General features: G+C 42.9%; 1 protein-coding gene across 1 annotated transcript in view; it reads right to left on the reverse strand.

Moving 5' to 3' along the window:
* Positions 1-20,387, reverse strand: part of ANKRD27 (ankyrin repeat domain 27) — a gene marked incomplete at its 3' end in the record, with an annotated part of 47,230 nt that continues 26,843 nt past the window's right edge. Inside the window, exons 18-28 of the mRNA XM_080703544.1 lie at positions 19,065-19,124; positions 18,831-18,950; positions 17,603-17,647; positions 15,385-15,507; positions 8,026-8,223; positions 6,937-7,056; positions 5,698-5,859; positions 4,173-4,284; positions 2,105-2,183; positions 1,837-1,909; positions 1-234 (exon numbers count right to left, since the gene is read on the reverse strand). Of these exons, the coding sequence (XP_080559670.1) occupies positions 1-234; positions 1,837-1,909; positions 2,105-2,183; positions 4,173-4,284; positions 5,698-5,859; positions 6,937-7,056; positions 8,026-8,223; positions 15,385-15,507; positions 17,603-17,647; positions 18,831-18,950; positions 19,065-19,124 (1,326 nt within the window). The remainder of the gene's footprint in view (positions 235-1,836; positions 1,910-2,104; positions 2,184-4,172; positions 4,285-5,697; positions 5,860-6,936; positions 7,057-8,025; positions 8,224-15,384; positions 15,508-17,602; positions 17,648-18,830; positions 18,951-19,064; positions 19,125-20,387) is intronic.

Consider the following 20,387-nt stretch of genomic DNA (forward strand, 5'->3'; position numbering starts at 1 on the left):
TTACAGCTGGGAAACACTATCCTCTGCAGGCGGGGCTAGGCTGGCGGCCTCCAGGCCCTTGCTGACAGCTGTGCTGTTGACTGTGTGCCTGCGGAGCAAGCGCCTGTTTCCAGGAACAGTGTGTGTCAGTCCAGGCCTCTCCTGGGGCCAGTTATCATTTCCTTCATTAGCAGTCTGAGATCTGCTCTGACCCGGCAGGTTATTCTGGTTCTGTGTGATCCTTTGCCTCTCTGGCTAAAGAAGAGAGAGAGTTCAGTTGACCAGCAGTGTACATTCCACCAAGAGGCAACAGCAGCTCCCCCTGCAGGACACCGTCAGTGTGCTCAGTGCTCTACACAATTTCAATTCTAGCATCCCGGTGTGACAGCAACATGATACCACCTGTGTCACACAGAGCTCCACGGAGTTTCACATTTAATCTTTATAACTAAAAAGTAGGTACTACTGGCATGAGTAATCTTGACTTAAGTCCTACAGCTGTAAGGGAAAAGTCAGCACTTGATTAAACACAGCAGATCCTAGTTTACAGATCTCCCACCAAGAAGCGGGTCTATTAGCAAAGCTATAGAAGATTAAATATAAAGTAAAAACTAGTCACGTTAACAGAAATTCTAATGCTCTAAAACAATGATTTAAAACTTTTACTTGTTCCAACAAGCCTACACCACATCAACAATAATGAAAGTTTTATTTGTGAGGAGAATCACTTTATAATAGCATAGATTATAAAGAAGGCTTCTCTTTAAAATCGAGCAATTAAACACTACAGCAGGGAGAGGGCCATATAAAGAACTGTATTGTCTACCAGGCATAGTGGCACACGTCTGTGATCCCAGTGCTTGGAAGCTAAGATAGTACTACTGCAGATTCAAGGACAGCATCAGCAACTTAGACCCTGTTTCAAAAAAACTAAATAGGGCTGGAACTGTATAGCTCAGAGGCCGACCTCCTTCCTCCTGGGTTCAATCCTCGATACCAAAGCAAAGTGAAACAAAAACTATTTATGAGCAATTTTATACCATATTTGGAGATACCATTTATCTACTGAGATACAAACTGCCATGTGCTTCCTTAATTAATGACTGAAACAACGATTAAATCTGAGATACCTCACTTACTCTATGAACTGAAACGGCAGCCTCCCATAGGAACCACTACTTTGCACTTTTCTCTCACTTTCCTTTCTCCACTTGGAAATGTATTTTTAAACATAATAACGAAGCCCATACTTCTGACTAAGCTCCTAAAGAGTTGCAGGTTTTTTCCCCCCAGTACTGGGGATGGAACCCAGGGGAATTCTACGTCCAAGCTACACCCACAGCCTATTTTTTACTCTTTATTCTGAAACAGGGTCTCACTGAGCTGCAGAGGCCTCACTAATTAGCTGAGGCTGTCCATGAACCGTGATCCTCCTGTCTCAGCCTCCTGAATGCTGGGACTACAAGTGTGCGCCACAATACCCGGCTAGGAGTTGCAATTTTAAATGTCGCTAATTTTTCTTTTTTGGAGGGGAGGTAGGAATTCAACCTAGGGACATTCTACCTCCAAGCTACAGCCCCAGACCTTTTTATTTTTCACTTTTGAAACAATCTTTGCTTGGTTGCTGAGTCTCATTAAGTTGCGGAGGCTGTTCCTGAACCTGTGGTCCTCCTGTCTCAGCATCCCAAACACTGAAAAAACAGGTGTGCCATTAATTAGCTAATCGTTGCTAATTCTTAAATGAAGGGAACCATGAAATGAAGATGACTCTCACAGAAATGTGTTTTGTTTACCATGGATTACTTTTGAAAGAGTCAGACTTAAAAACACGACTAAAGCCAGTGTTTAATAACTCACCTCATGCAAAGAACCTTCAGTAAAATTAGGGACACTTCTGTCTCTTGCCATAATTTCCCCTGAAGTCCTTCCCCTGAAATCCAAAATAAGCTCTTTAAGTATTTGTGGTAGTGGTGTGGAACACTTGAGTTGGCCACAAGGCGGCAGCACTGGATGCCATTATCACTGCAGATTGGTCCACAACCAATTAAAGCTGCATGTAAGTTACTTCTATATCAGTAAGCTATGAGGTCAAAGGCACAGAAATCAACTTGAATTTTATACTCACTTATACTGACCAACTGGGTGAACAAAGTAAAACTGTCTCGTAAAAGATTCATCTGGTAGATTGTACTCTTTTGAGTTCCCTGTAGATAAAAGTATGAGAAACACCTGAAAACTTCAAAAATAGTTTAAAAAGATAGTTTTTAAATTGCAGCTCAGCTGGGCGTGGTGGTGCATGCCTGTAATCCCAGTACTTGGGAGGTTGAAAAAGGAGGATGTGAGGTTCAAGGACAGCCTCAGCAAGTAGTGAGACTTAGCAACCTAGTCAAAAATAAACCTATGTCAAAAATAAAACAAAATTGGGATGGGGTTGTGGTTCTCAGGTAGAATGCCCCTAGGTTCCAACCCAGAACCACAAAAATAAGTAGATAACAAAATTGTGGCTCAGGTGCAATTTTTCCAATTTTTCTTTTCTCTCTCTCTCTCTCTCTCTCTCTCCTCTCTCTCTCTCTTTTGCAGGTTTGGGGATGGAACCCAGGGGCATTCGACTCTGAGCTACACCCCCTGCCCTATTTTTTATTCTTTACTTTAAAACAGGGTCTCACTAAGTTGCAGAGGGCCTCACTAAAGTAGCTGAGGCTGTCTGCAAACTGCGATCCTCCAGTCTCAGCCTCCTGAATGCTGGGATTACAAGCATGTGCCACCACACCCAGCCCCATTTCTTTCTTAATCTAACTAAATTTATAAAATTAAATGCTAGCTTTTCTTAAAGTAGCAGATACTTATATATTACTATGTGAACTACTGTGAGATAAAGATAAATCCTAACACACTGATATTCCCCAGCAATAGCCAATTATGGTGAGGCAGGAGTGTCTAGATATACAAATGGTTTTGTTATTGCATCCCAAACTTATATTGATTTTTTTCCTACCTCTGGGCTATACTCCCAGACCTATTTTATATTTTATTTGGAAACAGGGTCTCTTAAACCACCTGAGGCTGGCTTCGAACCTGCGTGATCCTCCTGTCTCAGCTTCCCAAGCGCGCGGATTACAAGCGGGCACCACCACGCCCGGTTTATATTGAATTTTTAAAAGGTAGTAGAACAAGGATTCTTCTTAATTGTGTGTCTCTATGTGTGTGTGCACGTTGGGGGGGGTGTATTTAGGATGCAACCTACAGTCATTCTACCTCTGAGATACACTCCCAGTCCTGTTTGGTCTTTTATTTTTTTAAAGTCTCACTAAATTGTGGGGGCCTAAGTAGCTGAGGCTGGCCTAGAACCTGTGATCCTCTGGTCTCAGCCCCCCAAGTACAGGGATTATAAGCATGTGCCACCACAACCAGCTTTAATCTTTTTAAAAAGAATACTTTGACTCCACAGCTGTGTGGCAACTGCTATTCCAATTATCATCAACCTCTGTGCACCTGTAAGTTTTTTAAAATGTGGGGTGGAAGACCAGATGCTCAGTGGTAGAGCATTCGCCTAGCATGTTTCAGGTCCTAGGTCCCATCCCCAGCACTGCAAAAAATCAAAGCAACACAAACAAATGAATGCTAAAGGTAGTGTCTACCCAAGAGAACAGCTAGCTCAGGAAGAGGAGGCATGAAGGATCTGCCAGAGTCCACTCCTCCCTCCAGTTGGGAAGTGAAGGCCCGAGCCATCAGGTAATGTTGAAGAGTTTTTGTCATCCGCTCAGGAAACATTACAATCAACCAGAAAACTAGTATTAAAAAGAAAAGAGGGGGGAATCAACCCGTAATCCTAGTACTTGGGAGGCTGAGACAAGAGGACCACAAGATTGAGACCAGCCTCAGCAATTTAAGTGAGACCCTCAGCAACCTAACAAGATTCTGTTTCAAAAAAATAACTAAATAAAATAAAATAGGATTGTAGCTCAGAGAATGCCCCTGGGTCTAATTCCTAGTACCAAAAAAAAAAAAAAAAAAAAAAAAAGCTTACTCTTCTCTGAGAGCACAGAATATAACATACAGTTCTATGGTTCCTCTATTCCTCTGTCATAACTGTAATCACATTTTACATTTACACTCAAATAAAAACCAACGACTATCGATGAATTTCCAAATACGCCCAAACTGAGAATTAGGGAAAGAATGCAAGTGCTTACATTTCTTCCTGATCTTAACAGTCACATACTCCTTGGGGTCGGCTTCAGCAACATCATCTAATGAGGCAACACAGCTGGGTACAACTTGAAGTAACTCCATTATTTTTGAGTCCTACAATTTCAAAGGAAAAGAGAATAGTGATTTTTAGGTTATTTCTAAGAAGATTCTTGTTTCCAATTTGTCAGTTTTGGGGTGACTGTCCCAAAAATACTCCAAAGCAACTTCAAACAAAACTTTGAAGCCAAAGTGTGGCACACATCTGTAATCCCAAAGCTTGGAAAGCTGAGACAGAAGGACCACAGGCTCAAGCTCAAGTCCAACCTCAGCAATTCAGTGAGGCTCTCAGCAACTTAGACTGTTTCAAAATAAAAATTAAATAGGGCTGGGGGTTTGGCTCAAAGGTAGAGTATCTCTGGGTTCAATACCCAGTCACCCCCCCCCCCAAAAAAAAAACTACAAATAAAACTTTGAGGCCATAAAGCCTAATGGTAAAACTCAGTGATAAAAGCAGCCTTGGGCCGGATGTGGTGGCGCACACTTGTAATCCCCGCGCTTAGGAGGTGGAGACAGGAGGGTCGTGCGGGTTCGAAGCTAGCCGCGCTGGCTTAAGAGACTCTGTTTCCAAATAAAAATATAAAATAAGTCTGGGAGTGTATCCCGGAGGTAGAAGGGTTTCCAGGAACCCCAGTACCACAAAAAAAAAAAAAAAAAAAAGCAGCCATAAGGGCTGGGAGGTGGGGTGCAGCTCGGTGATAGAGTGCTTGTGCTTAATAGATACCAGGCCCTGGTTTCCATCCCAGCAAAACACACACACACACACACACACACACACACACACACACACACACACACACTTGGAACCTGGCTCTATCCTCTACTAGTAACCCTGGGCTGGGTATTTACTCTGAACATCTGGGGTAGCAATAATGGGACCTATAATGTGCATTGGGAGAGGTTATCAAGGGGCCACCACAAGTCAGTACTCAAAACACACATCATTATCATCCTTTTGGAAAGTGCTCAACTAAAATTTTAAAATACTTCAGTTCTGTTATGAAATGTCAACCCTTGGACATGCCTGACCAGCCAGCAAGGCATTCTCAACCCAACAGGTGACACCAAAAGTTACCCATCACAGGTGCACCCTTGTCATCATTTATACTTCTATGCCATACTTAATCTCCAAATGAAAACAATATCAAGGTCAAAAAAGTCACCCAACATTCAAACTTAATATAAGTCTGATTACATTGGATATATGGTGAATTTCACATCTGACTTGGGCCAGTTAATAGCCTACTAGCTGTCCATTCTGAGTAGATTCACCATGAAGATGGGAACAGAAGAGAGTTACACTCTCCCAGGAGAAAGGACTTTTCTTCACCACGCTCCATGACAAACATCCAGCACTGCAGAGTTCAGGTGAGCTGGTTATCAATTCTCCTTTCAGAACCAAAGTTTTAAGTGTTCTGTTTTGTTTTTTGTCTGGTGTGGTTTGGTTGTTGATGGTTTTTGGAGCCTCACCTGATCAGCACAGTCTATGGCCGTACACTGCCTCTTGTTCAAGATGTGAACTGATGCTCCATGAAGCAGAAGCAGCTCCACCACGAAGACGTGCTTTTCTATCACGGCCTCATGCAGAGCTGTGTTGCCCTTATTATTAGAAGCATTGATGGAGGCCCCATGCTAGAAGAAGAAACGGCACAGTTATAAGGAATGCTAAAAAACATTAACACAGAATCTAGATCATGGGGCTGATGGTACTCATGTAAAATTCCTTCAATTTCTCTGTATGTCTAAAAATTTTCTTAAAATGTTGGCACGGATGCCAGGCATGGTGCTGCATACCTGTAATCCCAGTACTTGGAAGGCTGAAGATAAAAATATCACAGGATCAAAACAAGCCTCAGCAACACAGCAAGGCTCTCAGCAACTTAGTGAGACTCTGTTTTCAAATAAAGTATGGCTAAGATGTAGCTCCAACGTAGAATGCCCTTGGGTTCAATTCCCAGCATCAAACACAAACAAACAAACAAACAAAACACTATGGTATATCTATAATTTGACCATTAAAAATCAAGGCTTTAATCAATGATTTTCTACATTAAATGAAAGAGAAAACAATGTTGATTTAAAACTACATGTATTTTCTTTTCTTTTTGCAGTACTGGGGATGGAACCCAGGGGCATTCTACCTCCAAGCAACACCCATTTTTTATATATATTCTTTATTTTGAAACAGGGTCTCGCTGAGTTGCAAAGGGCCTCACTAAGTAGCTAAGGCTGGCTTCGAACTTGCACAATCCTCCTGTTTCAGCCTCCCAAATACTGGGATTATAAGCATGCACCACAATGCCCGGCTAAACTACACATATTTTCTAAGAGTCCACCAAAATGAGTAGCTCTGAGCAGTAGGGTTAGGCCAAGTTGGTTTTCACTGCTTCTTTACAGTCTTTTTCTACCATCAACACATAACCCTTTATCCAGAGAGAAGAGTGGCAGTGACAAAAGCCACATGATTCACATGTCAGGTAATAGCTCGGCTCACCCATGAGAAATAGGCCAAACCCCAGGCAAGAGCAGAGCCTGAGTCTGAAATGCCACACCCCCACCCAGCATAGGTGCTGAGGCACTGGCTCCTTCCCTTCACACAATCACCATGGAAACGTGGGGGCAAAGCTCCTCTCTCCAAAGGCCTGTGATGATGAGGGGCCAGCTCAGGACATAGGGTGAAGGACTGCTGTGGCTGGGAGGAGCCCTTACCTGTAGCAACAGTGCAGCAACTTCATGGTGGCCACTGGAACAGGCATAAATGAGGGGTGTATTTCCACTTATATCCTTTTTATTGGGCTTTGCATTAGCATCTAATAAATATTTCACCACCTAATCCAGAGAAAAAACATTTTGACCTGAATTAAAATTTGCAATGAAAAACCCTCTAATGTGAAATTCTTTGGTTTCTCTTTAACCTCATTGAAAGTCTCTGAAGCCACATGTCTGGCCACAGGGGCTGACATTTGTGCAGGTGTGCTCAAACAAGGTTCTAGGGTTAGGGTTTTGGCTCACTCTTTCTGTCTACCCATGAGAACTGGAATTATGGCTCCAATTTTACAGACTAGAAGGCTGATGCTGAAAGTAGTCTGCCAAGTGTCTAGGAGAGAGATGGAGACCTGAGGTATGGTCCTCATCTTCAAAAAGTTAAAAAATATGCACATAAGCTGGGCATGGTGATGCATGCTTATAATCCCAGCATTTGGGAGGATTGCGGTTCATGGACAGCCTCAGCTACTTAGTGAGGCCCTTTGCCACTCAGTGAGACCCTGTTTCAAAATAAAGAATAAAAAATATGACTGGGGGTATAGCTTAGAGGTAGAATGCCCCTGGGTTCCAGCCTCAGTGCCACACACACAAAAAAATGCACATAGATAATTTCCAAAAGAAAACAGGACTTTAAGAAATAAATCATCCCAAATTCTCTCTTGGACCCCTTCTAGAGGACCATGACTAGACTTTACCTACTAAACTGTTAAGCACAGACATAAAGGTGGTAAGGTGACCTAGACATGAGTGCAAGAGACAACTCTTTTGTCAGCATCAGAATGACAGCTCTGGGTCACCCAGATGTGAATGGCAATGGGGAGGGGGCCGGCTCCACCCTCAGACAGCACTGGAGTTCTGTTCTGCTCTTGAGTGATCCTGCCACCTGCATGGCTCAATCCCAGGGCAGGGAGGAAGGATGCACCTGTCCCCTGGGCTAGCCCACAAGGCCTTGGCCCTCTGCGCATTCCAACTAAGTAAGGTCCTAGCCCACAACAAGCGCCCGCTACACTGCCCAAGAGACACAGCCCATACCTGGAAGTGGCCCTTCTGGCAGGCCAGGTGGAGAGGAACAGCTTGGTTTGTGTTCCTGGCACCTGAATTGGCACCGTGCTTCAACAGGAGGGGGATGAGGTCGACGCGACCATGTGAGGCAGCAACATGCAGTGGGGAAGAGCCTTCCTGGTTGGTCACATTTACACCAAGCCCACTGGTAGGAAGCCTTGCCAGCTTCTAGTAAATGTAGAAGATGGAGACAGAAATGTCATCAGTATGCAAAAAAATCAGGCTGAAGGAACAGAGACTATCTGCTCACTCCTGCCACACAAATAGCTCCAGTGCAAAACCTGGGATCACTGTTGAATCCAGAATCACACTGCCCACAGATGAATTCCTTTTCCTTTTTTTTTTTTTTTTTTTTTTTTGTGGTACTGGGATGAAACCCAGGAGCATTCTACCTCTGAGTTACACCCGCAGCCCTATTTTTTATTCTTTATTTTGAAACAGGGTCTTACTGAGTTGCAAAGGGCCTCACTAAGTAGCTGAGGTTGTCCATGAACCATGATCTTCCTGTCTCAGCCTCCCAAATGCTGGGATTACAAGTGAGCACCACCACACCCGGCTGAATTCCTTTTCCTTTAAGAAGGGATGATAGAGCCCGGCATGGTGTCACACACTTGTAATCCCAGCATTTAGGAGGCTGAGACCGGAAGATCATTGTTCGCAGACAGCCTCAGCTACTTAGCGAGGTTCACAACTCAGTGAGACCCTGTTTCGAAAATTATATATATATGTACGTATATATAAAATAAAAAATACGGCTGGGAGTGTAGCTTGGAGATACAATGCCCCTGGGTTTCTTCCCCAGTACTACCAAAAAAAAAAAAAAAAAAAGATGACAGAGCCAGGCATGGTGGTGCAGGTCTGTAATCTCAAAACTTGGGAGGCTGAAACAGGAGGTATAGCTCAGAATACCCCTGGGTTCAATCCCCAGTACCACACACAAAAAAGGGGAGGTTATAGACTAAAATCTTAACTTTAATTTTTAATAAAACAAGCCCCCTAAAATGATGTCTCTTATGCTAGACAATTCAAAGGGGAAAGTCTGTTCAACAAATAATGCGACAACTGGATATCCACATGTAAGAAGTCTGCACATCAACCCTATCTCCAAACACAAAAATCAAAAGGCAACATAGCTGGGAGTAGTGGCACATGCCTGTATTCCCAGTATTCAAGAGGTTGAAAAAGGAGATTGCAGGTTTGAGGCCAGCCTCAGCAATTTAACAAGACCCTCAGCAACTTAAAAGACCCTGTTTCCAAATAAAAGAATAAAATAGGGCCAGGAGTGTAGCCCAGAAGTAGAAGGACCTGGGTTCAATCCCTAGTACCACCCCCAACAAAAAAAAGACGAAAAGGCAAGAAGCAGGATGGAAGAGAATGTCTGCAACACTACACCTCAAGGACTTGCACTAAACAGAGTTCAGGAATGTTTAAAATCTCTTAAAACTATTATAACAACACAACCTAAGCATCCAACAATTATGGGACAATACGAAATGTTATGGGACAACTTATGGATAAAAAGCACTGAAGAAGGGATAGAAGCACTAACCAAAGATGTCTGAAATCTCTTCAGAGAAATAATTTCAGAGAATTTTCCAAACACAAAAAGATTCAGACATCCACAAAATAATAAGATCAAAGAAGGACCTCCCCACACCACATAATAATCAAATGGTTAACATAGAGACCAAGGAAAGAATCTTAAAAGCAGTGAGAACAAAAGAATGGGTGGCATTCAGAGGAAAAACAATAAAAATAACTCCAGATTTCACAACCCAGGTCATAAATGCCAAGAGGGACTGGTATGAAGTACTCTAGATCCTGGAAGAAAACAGCTTCCAACCAAGATTGCTATACCCAGCAAAGATATCAAAGTTAAGGGAGAAATAAAAACATTCCAAGATAAGCAGAAACTTAAAAAAATTCAGGACTACCAAACCAACACTAGAGAAAATACTTAAAGAAATAAGGTATATCCAGGCATGTAGCGCACGCTTGTAATCCCCACACTTGGGAGGCAGAGACAGGAGGATTGTGCAGGTTCAAAGCTGGCTTAAGAGATCCTGTTTCCAAATAAAAAGTATAAAAATAGGCCTGGGAGTGTAGCCCGGAGGTAGAAGGGCTTCCAGGAACCCCAGTACCACCAAAGAAAAAAAGAAGGCATAAAGAAGAAAAAAGAAGCAAATTCCAGAAATAGAGAGAAGACAAATTCCATTAGGTACGCAACTAAGCAAAGGAGAAATAACACTACATCAAGCATGCACTACCATGCCCAGCTTGAAAAAAGACAGCCTTTTTAACAAGTGGTACTGGGAAAACTGGCTAGAAAAATGGAACTAGATCCTTACCTCTCCGCACAGAAATCAACTCAAGATGGATCAAAAACCTGGAAGTCAGACCAAAGACTGTGAAGCTATTAGAGGAAGGCATAGGCTGAACACTCCAACATAGAGGCACAGTTAGAAACTTCCTCAACAAGACCTCCAAAGCTCAGGAAATTAAAATAATAACTAATAAATGGGATTGAATCAAACTAAGAAGTTTCTGCTCATCAAAAGTAATCATCAAGAGTCTAAAGAGAAAGGCTACAGAATGGGAGATCTTTACCAAATATCCCTCTGACAGAGGACTAATATCTAGAATATATAAAGAACTTAAAATACTTTACATTAGAAAAACAATCCAATCAAGAAATGGACAACTAAATTGAATAGACACTTCACAAAAGAAGAGATACAAACCACCACTATATGAAAAATGTTCAACATCATTAGCAATCAAGAAGATGCAAATCAAAACTATACTGAGATTCCATCTAACCCCAATCAGAATGGCAGTCATAAAGAAGTCAAATAACAGTAAATGTTGACAAGGATGTGGGAGAATAGACACTCTTCTATACTGTCGATGGGATTGCAAACTAGTCCCACCACTATGAAGATCTGTGTGGAGAGTCCTTAGAAAACTTGGAATGGATCCACCATATGATCAGCTATACCATTACTGGGTATCTTTCCAAAGGGCTATGTAGAAACCAGAGAAGTAGAGTAATATAAGCATACCTATATTCTTAGCAGCACAATTCACAGTAGCCATACTATGGAACCAACCTAGGTGTCCATCAACAGATGAATGGATTACAAAATTAGGGGAAATACACATAATAGAATTCTACTCAGCAATAAAAAAAGAACAAAATTATGTCATTTGCAAGAAGATGGAAGGACCTGGAGAACAAACATTATGTTAAATAAGATTAGCTAATCCAGAAAGCAAAGGGTCATATGTTTTCTCTAATATTCACAAAATAGGGAGTAACTGGGATAATAGGGAGTAAATAAGCAGTAAGAGGAACTCCAGATAAAGGAGGAGAAACCTCAGTGGAGCCTAGGAGGAGATATAAGAACAGTGGAGGAGGAAGACTGAGGTTCATTAATGGAGATACTACCACAGACTATATGAATGTATGTGAATATACCAATGTCAATCTAGGTACTCTACTGGGAGGAAGAAAAATGGGGGTGGGGGAACCATCAATTGCTATATACATGTATGTCATTGTCAATGTGATTTACATTATGATGTGAGACTATAATGCACCAATAAGAGCACATAAAAAAATCTCTTACAACTAAAGACAATCCAACTTCTTTTAAATAGGCAAAAGAGTCAGGTACAGTGGCACACACTTATAATCCCAGGACTTGGAAGGCTGAGATAGGAGAATCGCAGGTTCAAAGCCAGCCTCAGCAAATTAGCAAGGCCTTCTGCAACTCAGTGAAACACTATTTAAAAAAAAAAAAAAAATGCCGAGCCTGGTGGTACAGGCTTGTAATCCTAGTACTTGGGAGGCTGAAAAAGAAGGATCACAGGTTCAGGCCAGCCTTAGCAGTTTAGTGAGGTCCTTTGCAGCTTAGTTAGCTCTATTTCAAAATTATAGAATGCTGGGTTCCATCCCTAGTACAAAGAAAGAAAGAAAGGAAGGAAGGAAGGAAGGAAGGAAGGAAGGAAGGAAGGAAGGAAGGAAGGAAGGAAGGAAAGAAAGAAAAAAGAGAAAGAAAGAAAGAAAGAAAGAAAGAAAGAAAGAAAGAAGAAAGAAAGGAAGAAGAAAGAAAGGAAGGAAGGAAAGGAAGGAAAGAAGGGAAAGAAAAGAAAGAAAAGAAAGAAAAGAAAGAAAAGAAAGAAAAGAAAGAAAAGAAGAAAGACGGACGGACAGACAGACAGACAGGGCTAGGAGTGTAGCTTGGAAGTAGAATGTCCCTAGGTAAAACCTCAGTGCTCCCCACTACAAAGGGCAAAAGTTTTAATAAACGTAACACAAAAGAAGACAGGTGGATGAATGGTCAATAAGAACACAAAAGCCAGTTGTAGTGGTACATACCTGTAATCCCATTTGAGAGGCTGAGACAAGACCAAAGGCTTGAGGCTAGCCTCAGCAACTTAAGACCCTCAGCAACGTACCAAGACCTTGTTTCAAAATAAAAATAAAATAGAGCTGGGTATGTAGATCAGAGGTAAAATACCCCTGGGTTCAATTCGCAGTACCATAAATAAATAAATAAATAAATAAATAAATAAATAAATAAATAAATAAATAAATGTTTAACATAATTAGTCATTAAGGAATGACTAATGTCAAACCAGTCAAGAATGACAAACCCAAAGGGTAAAGAAACAGATCAGCAGTCTCTAGGAAATAAGGTCTTACAAGGTTGCTGAGACAGGAGGATCACAGGTTCAAGGCTAACCTCAGCAATTTAGTGAAACCCTCAGCAACTTAGCAAGATCCTGGTTCAAAATAAAAAAGATTAGGGTGTAGCTCAGATGTAGAAGGACCCTGGGTTCAATTCCTAGTATTAAAAAAAAAAAAAAAAACCCTGAGTGAAAAAAGCCAGAGTAGACAGTATAACAGCATAGTAGCACACTCCTGTAATCCCAATACCTGGGAGGCTGAGATAGGAGGATCCCAGGTTTGAGACCAGCCTCGGTGACTTAGGGAGAACCTGTTTAAAAAAAAAAATGGCATTTGTACCAGATATGGTAGTGCACACCTGTAATCCCAGTACTAGGGAAACTAAGGCAGGAGGATCACATGTTCGAAGCCAGCCTCAGCAATTATTCAGCAAAGCCCTCTGTAACTTAGTGAGACACTGTTTCAAAATATAAAATAAAATGAGGCTTGTGGTGTAGCTCAGAAGTAGAATGTCCCTGCGCCCAGTCCAAGTACGCCAAAAAAAAAAAAAAGGAAATCTTTGTAATCTAGAGCTAAGCAAAGAGACATCAGACTTGACACCAAAAGCATACTACATAAAAGGAAAAACTGATAATCAGGGCTTCTAAATTTAAAACTTTTGCTCTGCTAGAGGCCACGGCAAAAGATTCTAGAGTGAGATATAAACTGAATGAAAATATTTGCAAACCATATACTTGGCAAAGAGCTAGTATCTAGAATATATAAAGAACTTTCAAAACTCAACAGTGAAGAAAAATAAATTAGAAAGCATGCAAAAGTAATGAACAGACATTTCACTGAAGTACACAAAAAGATGTTCAAATAAGTACATGGAAAGATAGTCGACATCATCAGCCACTCAGGAGAGACTAAAACACGATGAGAAAGCACCACCCGAGTGTCAAAATGGCCAAGATCAAAGGTGACCGTGGCAGCTGCTGCTAAGGATGTGGAGAAGCGGCATCACACACACACTGCGGGTAGCTGAGGCAGCGTGGAATGGCACCGCCACTCTCAAAAGCCTATTGGTTCCTTACAAAATTCGCCGTGGAATGCTTTACAATTGCCATATAACTCATCAATTGCACACCTTGATATTTAGCCTAGAGAAATACAAACTTACATTCTCACAAAAAGCTGGATTTGAATGTTCATAGCCACTTTAATAAAGGATATTTGTAATATTCTAAGAACCAGAAACAACTGACATGTGTCCTTCAACATGTGAATCGTTAAACAAATGCTGGTATATACATAATGGAATTACTACGCAAAAGTAAAGGAACTGTTGATAACATGAAACATCTTGGAATCATGCTGAGTGATGACCCAAGCCAACCACAAAACACTCACATTTACATAACTTTTTCTTTCTTCTTTTCTTTTATTCTTATTATTAATTTATTCATTGAGGTGAGATCTCACAATGTTGCCCAGGCTGGTCTTAAACTCCTGGACCCATGTGATCCTCCTGCCTCGGCCTCCAGAGTGGCTTGGACTAGAGATACGCACAGGTTGGTGATTGCAGGGATGAGGGATAGTGGGGTAGAGGATGACAGAGAGGAATGGGCATGGGGTGATAAAAAGGCTGAGTGATTCTTCCTGTAGTGAGAAAACCATTCTTATAGTTACCATGGTGGTGGATACACAAAACTACATGTAACAAAATTGAAAATGAGCACAAGTGACACTAAAAAAATATCAGTCAGCCAGCGAGCTGCCTTCAGTCCAGCACCTGGAGACTGAGCCAGGAAGGGCAGAGTTTCAAGGCCAGCTGGTGGTGACTTAGCAAGAAGACCCTCTTACAAAAGCTGGGGCAGGGTAGCTCAGAGATAGAACATCCCTGGGTTAAATTCCCAGTACCACAAAGGAAAAAAAAAAAAATCAATTGATTCCATTAATGTCAATATGCTGGAGATTTGGGGGTTTCTGCTTTTTTTTTTTTGTACTATAAATTTGCAAGATGTTGCCACTGGGAGACAATGGGTTAAAGGCACAAGGGATCTCTCTGTACTTGGGAGGGCAGTTCCCACAATGGATGAACCTAATGTTCAAAGGTATAAAGTGAACCGGGTGTGATGGCACAGCATTCGGAAGGCTGAGACCAGAGGATCATGTTTCGTGGATAGCCTTAGCTACGTAATGAGACCCTTTGCAAATCAGTGAAACCCTGTCTCAAAAATAAAAAGACTAAAAATGGGTCTGGGGGTGTAGCGCGGAGGTAGAATGCCCCTGGGTTCCATCCCCAGTACCACAAAAAAAAATTAAAAAAATAAAAAAGCTTAAAGTGTGCAGCCTCCCAGAGGCCTCCACCCACAACATGGGCATGCTGCTCATAGACTCCTACACCACATGACGTGGGCCAGGCACACAGCTGCAACATGAAGCACACCTCCCTGCCCGGAAGCAGGCAGCCCACACTGCATCCCACACCACTCTTTCTTTCTAGTCTAGCCCCAGCTAGTTAATGCCCAGCATGTCTCAGGGGATACTCATTCATAACTCAGTAATTATCTGGCTGCGAAGAACGTTTCTAAGAGGAGAAAGAAGAGTTTATCTCCTCACCCCCACCTCTACCAGCAGAGGCAAAGCCAAACCTTTTGAGCTGGAGCACATTTGGGGCACTGGCACAAGGGGTGACAGAATTCAAGCTCCACTGCACTGACAGCATCGTCCACTTCGTCCAGGTCCTCTTCAGTCCACTCCAAAAGGTAACGCACCTGGTGTTGGGGAGTAAGGAAACAGGAACCAAGTTCTCCTTAGAGCCTTCACAAGCTGCAGTGTCTCACACACCAAACTCTTCCCAAGTCAAGGCCCATGCTGCCTTCCTCCATCGCCATGCTAATTTATAAATGGCTTCAGCTCCCCAACAGACTCCCAGGTTCACCTGTGCTCAGGCCTTTTTAAATCCTTCTAATGGGGACACAGAAGGATTAACCCATCATTTTTACAGCTCAAGTTAGTCTTTTCTTCTATGAAGGGACAGCCTGGTGCTGCCTCAGGCAAGGGCTTTCTAACCCAGGGCCCTCTTACATTAAGTAACGGTTTGCCTTCAACAACCCGTGAGGCAGCTCCAGATTCCTGCCTTCTTACCTGACAGAAAACAGGCTGGGGGGCCAACAACTCACTCCAGAAATCAAAACTAGTAGAAGCCAAGAAAAAACCAGGGGAAAGTGCCTGTGGGAACCTCACAAAGGCTGTCTCTGCGTCCACAGATCCCATCATGAGATGTACCCTGCGCCCTGACAGTGATGATAAGCACAGCATGATGTTCTCTCTAGCTGCAGACCCAGAGAGTCAGCGCCACCTTGTCCAGACTTCTGCTTGTGAGTCTCGGGAGCTTTGAGCCTCAGAGCTCAGCCTCCTGGCGGGGGAGCTGGAGTTGCCCACATGCAGGCGAGCCCCACTCCTCTGGCCTTAGCTTCACCTCACCTCCTCCTCTCCCACATCCCTGTGCTCACTTGTGACTTGGCTGCCCACCTTGCTCCCTGGCTATTAGGCCTGGGTCCTGAGTCCACACTCTATGGCACTAGGTGTGTTCTGCTCCTTTTGCCAATACTGGAGTTGGAATGTCTAGAAGGCAGGAACCATGTTCACTGTGCACCACCTTTCCTTGTTGAGAAAACACAGCATCGCTGTTACTGAATGTGTGCTAAGTGGAACTGAACAAGAAACCCACACAGCTCCAGGTTGAACTGGGAAAGAAACATGGAGCTAGCTCTTCTAAACTGAAAACAAGCTTTCTAAAATGCTCTTCTAAAAACTCATCATTGGCCAACATAATGGGAGAAGATTTTTGCCAACTACTCCTCCGATAGAGGACTAATATCTAGAATATACGGAGAACTCAAGAAACTCAGCACTTAGAAAACAAATAACCCAATCAAAAAATGGGCAAGTGAACTAAATAGACACTTCATGAAGGAAGAAATTCAAATGGCCAATACATGCATGAAAAATACTCAACATTATTAGCAATTAGAGAGATGCCAATTAGAACTACCCTTAGATTTCACCTAACTCCATCTAGAATAACAATCACTCAAAACACAAACAACAACAAATGCTGGCAAGGATGTGGAGAAGTGGGAACTCTAATACACTGTTGGTGGGACTGCAAATTAGTGCAACCACTTTGGTAAACAGTATGGAGGATCCTCAGAAGAATGGGAAGGACTTACCATATAATCCAGCAATACCACTTCTGGGTATCTACCTAAAAGAACGGAAACCAAACTACCAAACTAATGCATGTGTATCTACATTCATAGCTGCACAATTCACAATTGTCCACATATGGGACCAGCCAAGATGTCCATCAACATATGAATGGATTACAAAACTATGGGATATGTACACAATGGAATTCTACTCAGCCATACAGAAAAACACAATTACATCATTTACAGGGGAAATAGATGGAACTGGAGAACATTAGGTTAAGTGAGATAAGTCAGTCACAGAAAACAAGAAATTGGATGCTCTACCTAATATGTGGAAGCTAGGGAGAAAACGGGTCATAGAAGGAACTCTAGATAAAGATGGAGATACTATAGATGAGCAAATAAGGCGACCTAACTGAGGGGATGGGAGGGGGTTAGAGGGAAATTCTCTAATGCACATGATGTACATTAACAAACATATCAATGTCAACCACTAAGAAGGAGGGAGGGAGAGGGAATGGGGAGGAAATTGGGTAAGGGCTAACTGGGTGATATGTGCATGTATGCCTCCACCATTTTGTACTCCATTAAGATGTATGACTACAATGCAGCAATAAAAAATTAAAAAGAAAAAGAAAAAAAAAAAACTCACCATTTCTAGATCTCCATCAGCAACAGCTCTTAAGAGTTTTTCTATCTTGATAAAAGGAAAAAATAATATTAGGAAATTTTTCTTAATAATAAAACAACAGAAATTATATAGATGTTCTGAAAACCTAGCAAACTTCATTTGTCTCTCTACATGTAGTGGTACAGTGGTTCATTTAGCACCCTTCAAAAACATCCCTAAAGATGCTTAGACCAGACATCCTGGAAGGTGCTACTGTGCAGAGAGCCCACTGCAACTTAGTGTATAAAACATAATCCTGAAGGTGGAATGCCCCCTGGCTTCAATTCCCAGCAACACACACACACACACACACACACACACACACACACGCACACATGACTGATTATATGGAAAGGTGAGATAACAGTGACCTCGACAGTCCACTGGTGAGAAGCCAGCCACCCTGTTATTCAGAACTACATATGCTCAGCTCTCCTTAGCCAGTAGCTGGGAGGCGGGAGGGGGGCACATGGGTGGATGCCCCCTCCCAAGAAAGATATCAGGTCTCTGTCATACTGTGGTCTCTTGGTGGCTTTGCTCAGCACTAAGCTTACTGGACTCTCCAAGAGTAGGTTATGACTGGGGGATGGGAGAGAACACCAGGATAGATCTGGTAAACTCACTGCAAACTTGCTGTGGAAGAACCATACAATGGCCCACTCTTCAGTGAAAGAATGAGGCAGAGCTATTGGGCTGACACTGAACAAGCTCCAAGGTAAGTTAAAAGGGGGTGAAAAAGCACCACCAGGTAATATATCAGCTTTTACAAAATGTAACATGTTTCTACATGTAAATGTCAACCCTAAACTCTATAAAAAGCCAGATAATTGACCAGGGTGTATAGGGTTGGGGTCAGGTCAGAGAATATACTTTGTAAGAGGTCTGAAATCTGCATCTATAGGTAGCTTTATTTGTATTTTTCTTAGAATATATTCTCTACCTCTGTCTTTCTCTCTCTTACTCTCACAGACACACTCCCCACAAACAAGGAGCTGCTGAGGGAGGCCCGCGAGAGGGCCAGCAGAAGCAAGCAGTGTGTGATACAACCGGGCCTTCTCCAAGGCACTGAACTCGGCCTCCGCACAGAAGCAGCTGTGTAACTGGTGAACAGGCTCAAGAGGCAGCTCTGATCAGCCTATGCCCTCTAACTGGTGCCATGACACCAGGGCCTCCAGGGCCTCGTCACTGTCCTCCCATCTGGAAGGCTCACCTCTCGGTAGTCCTTCTTGATCTCCTCATGTCTAGAATTGCCTGACATGGAGGAAAAGCTGGAGGCAGAGGATCCCTGGCTGATGGAATCCACGGAGTGTTGAGGGGACTGTGCAGGGACCTGCAGTATGGGAACCCAGACAGGAGAAGAGATATGAGCATACAGACACACGAGGACCAGAGTGAAGGCCTTTGGCCTCCAATATAACCAACAGGCAGAGCCTTGGTGACTTACCTCATAAGACTTCGGCCTTCTTTCAAGGGACAGATGATGGGCTTCCATTACAGACAGAATCTAGGAGGACAAAGGGAAAATAAAAAGCACTGCATGAGACAGGTCGTAACAAAGCATGGCCACCCACTGGTCCTGTATCCTAGCAAGACCCTAGTGTAAATGGGAACCAAGACCTGAGCAAGTGGGAGCTTATTCAGGATCACAGGGAGGGAGCTGGGCTCTCCTCCCATCATATCATGCTTCTCCTGTGGCCCAAAGAGCAGTGCTTCCTACAAGGGACCTCAAAGGCTCCCTTTCTGACTTCCCTGTATGATTCCTGACTGGTATATACATCGATATTGAGTGTGAACTTCCCATCTGCACACACAGGTCTTAAGTCATGGGCAGCTCAGAGCTGAGCCAGGAAGGCAGCCTTCTCTCTCCTCCACACCTGTCATTGTGGAAGCCACCGTGGGACAAAACCCATCCTGCCAAGGCCTCTAATACATCAGATAAAGCAGCTCCACTGAGCCTCATGGCAACTGCAAGGCCAACACACTGAGTTTGGGGTATCGATATAGCTGATGCCCTCAAAGCAGGGATATAACCCTACAAAACCAGTGCTACCATAGACCTTATACTAAGCATGCTCACTATACACAAAAACAGAAGAATGAGGGTGGGAGGGAACTTCTGTAGGTGACATATATGTTTACTGCATAGACTGTAGAGATGGTCTCACAGGTATATACTCATCTTCAAATCTATCAGGTTGTATATCTGAAGTGTGTACAGCCTTTTGTATGTCAATCATACTTCAATAAAGTGGTTTTAGAACTGGGTGTGGTGGTGCACGCTTGTAATCCCAGCATTCGGGAGGCTGAGACTAGAGGATCGCGGTTCACAGACAGCCTCAGCTACTCAGTGAGGCCCTCCGCAACTCAGTAAGACCCTGTTTCAAAATAAAGAATAAAAAATAGGGCAGGAGATGTCGAATGCTCCTGGGTTCCATCCCCAGACCCACAAAATAAATAAATAAATAAATAAATAAATAAAAGAAGTGGTTTTAGAAAACTGTGCTTCTCTCAGAATAAGAAGTGAACAAGTGCAAACTTCCTAGAAGAGAGTTGGAAATCACCAAAGGGAGATGATCAAAAGGCAGAAGTCAGGCCTGGACTAAAATGGCGTCACCTCTGCAAGGCAAAAATCACTGAAGCTCTGGGCACCCACAAATGGCTGCATCTCACAATAGCCTTCGCTTCTTTGGGCAACTCTGTCAACCTGCTCTTCTTCTGCACCCCTTCCACCAGGGCTGCGCGGGGAGGCAGGGACACAAGGAACGGG

The sequence above is a fragment of the Muscardinus avellanarius genome, assembly GCF_963383645.1.
Source record: "Muscardinus avellanarius genome assembly, chromosome: 10".
Taxonomy (NCBI): domain Eukaryota; kingdom Metazoa; phylum Chordata; class Mammalia; order Rodentia; family Gliridae; genus Muscardinus; species Muscardinus avellanarius.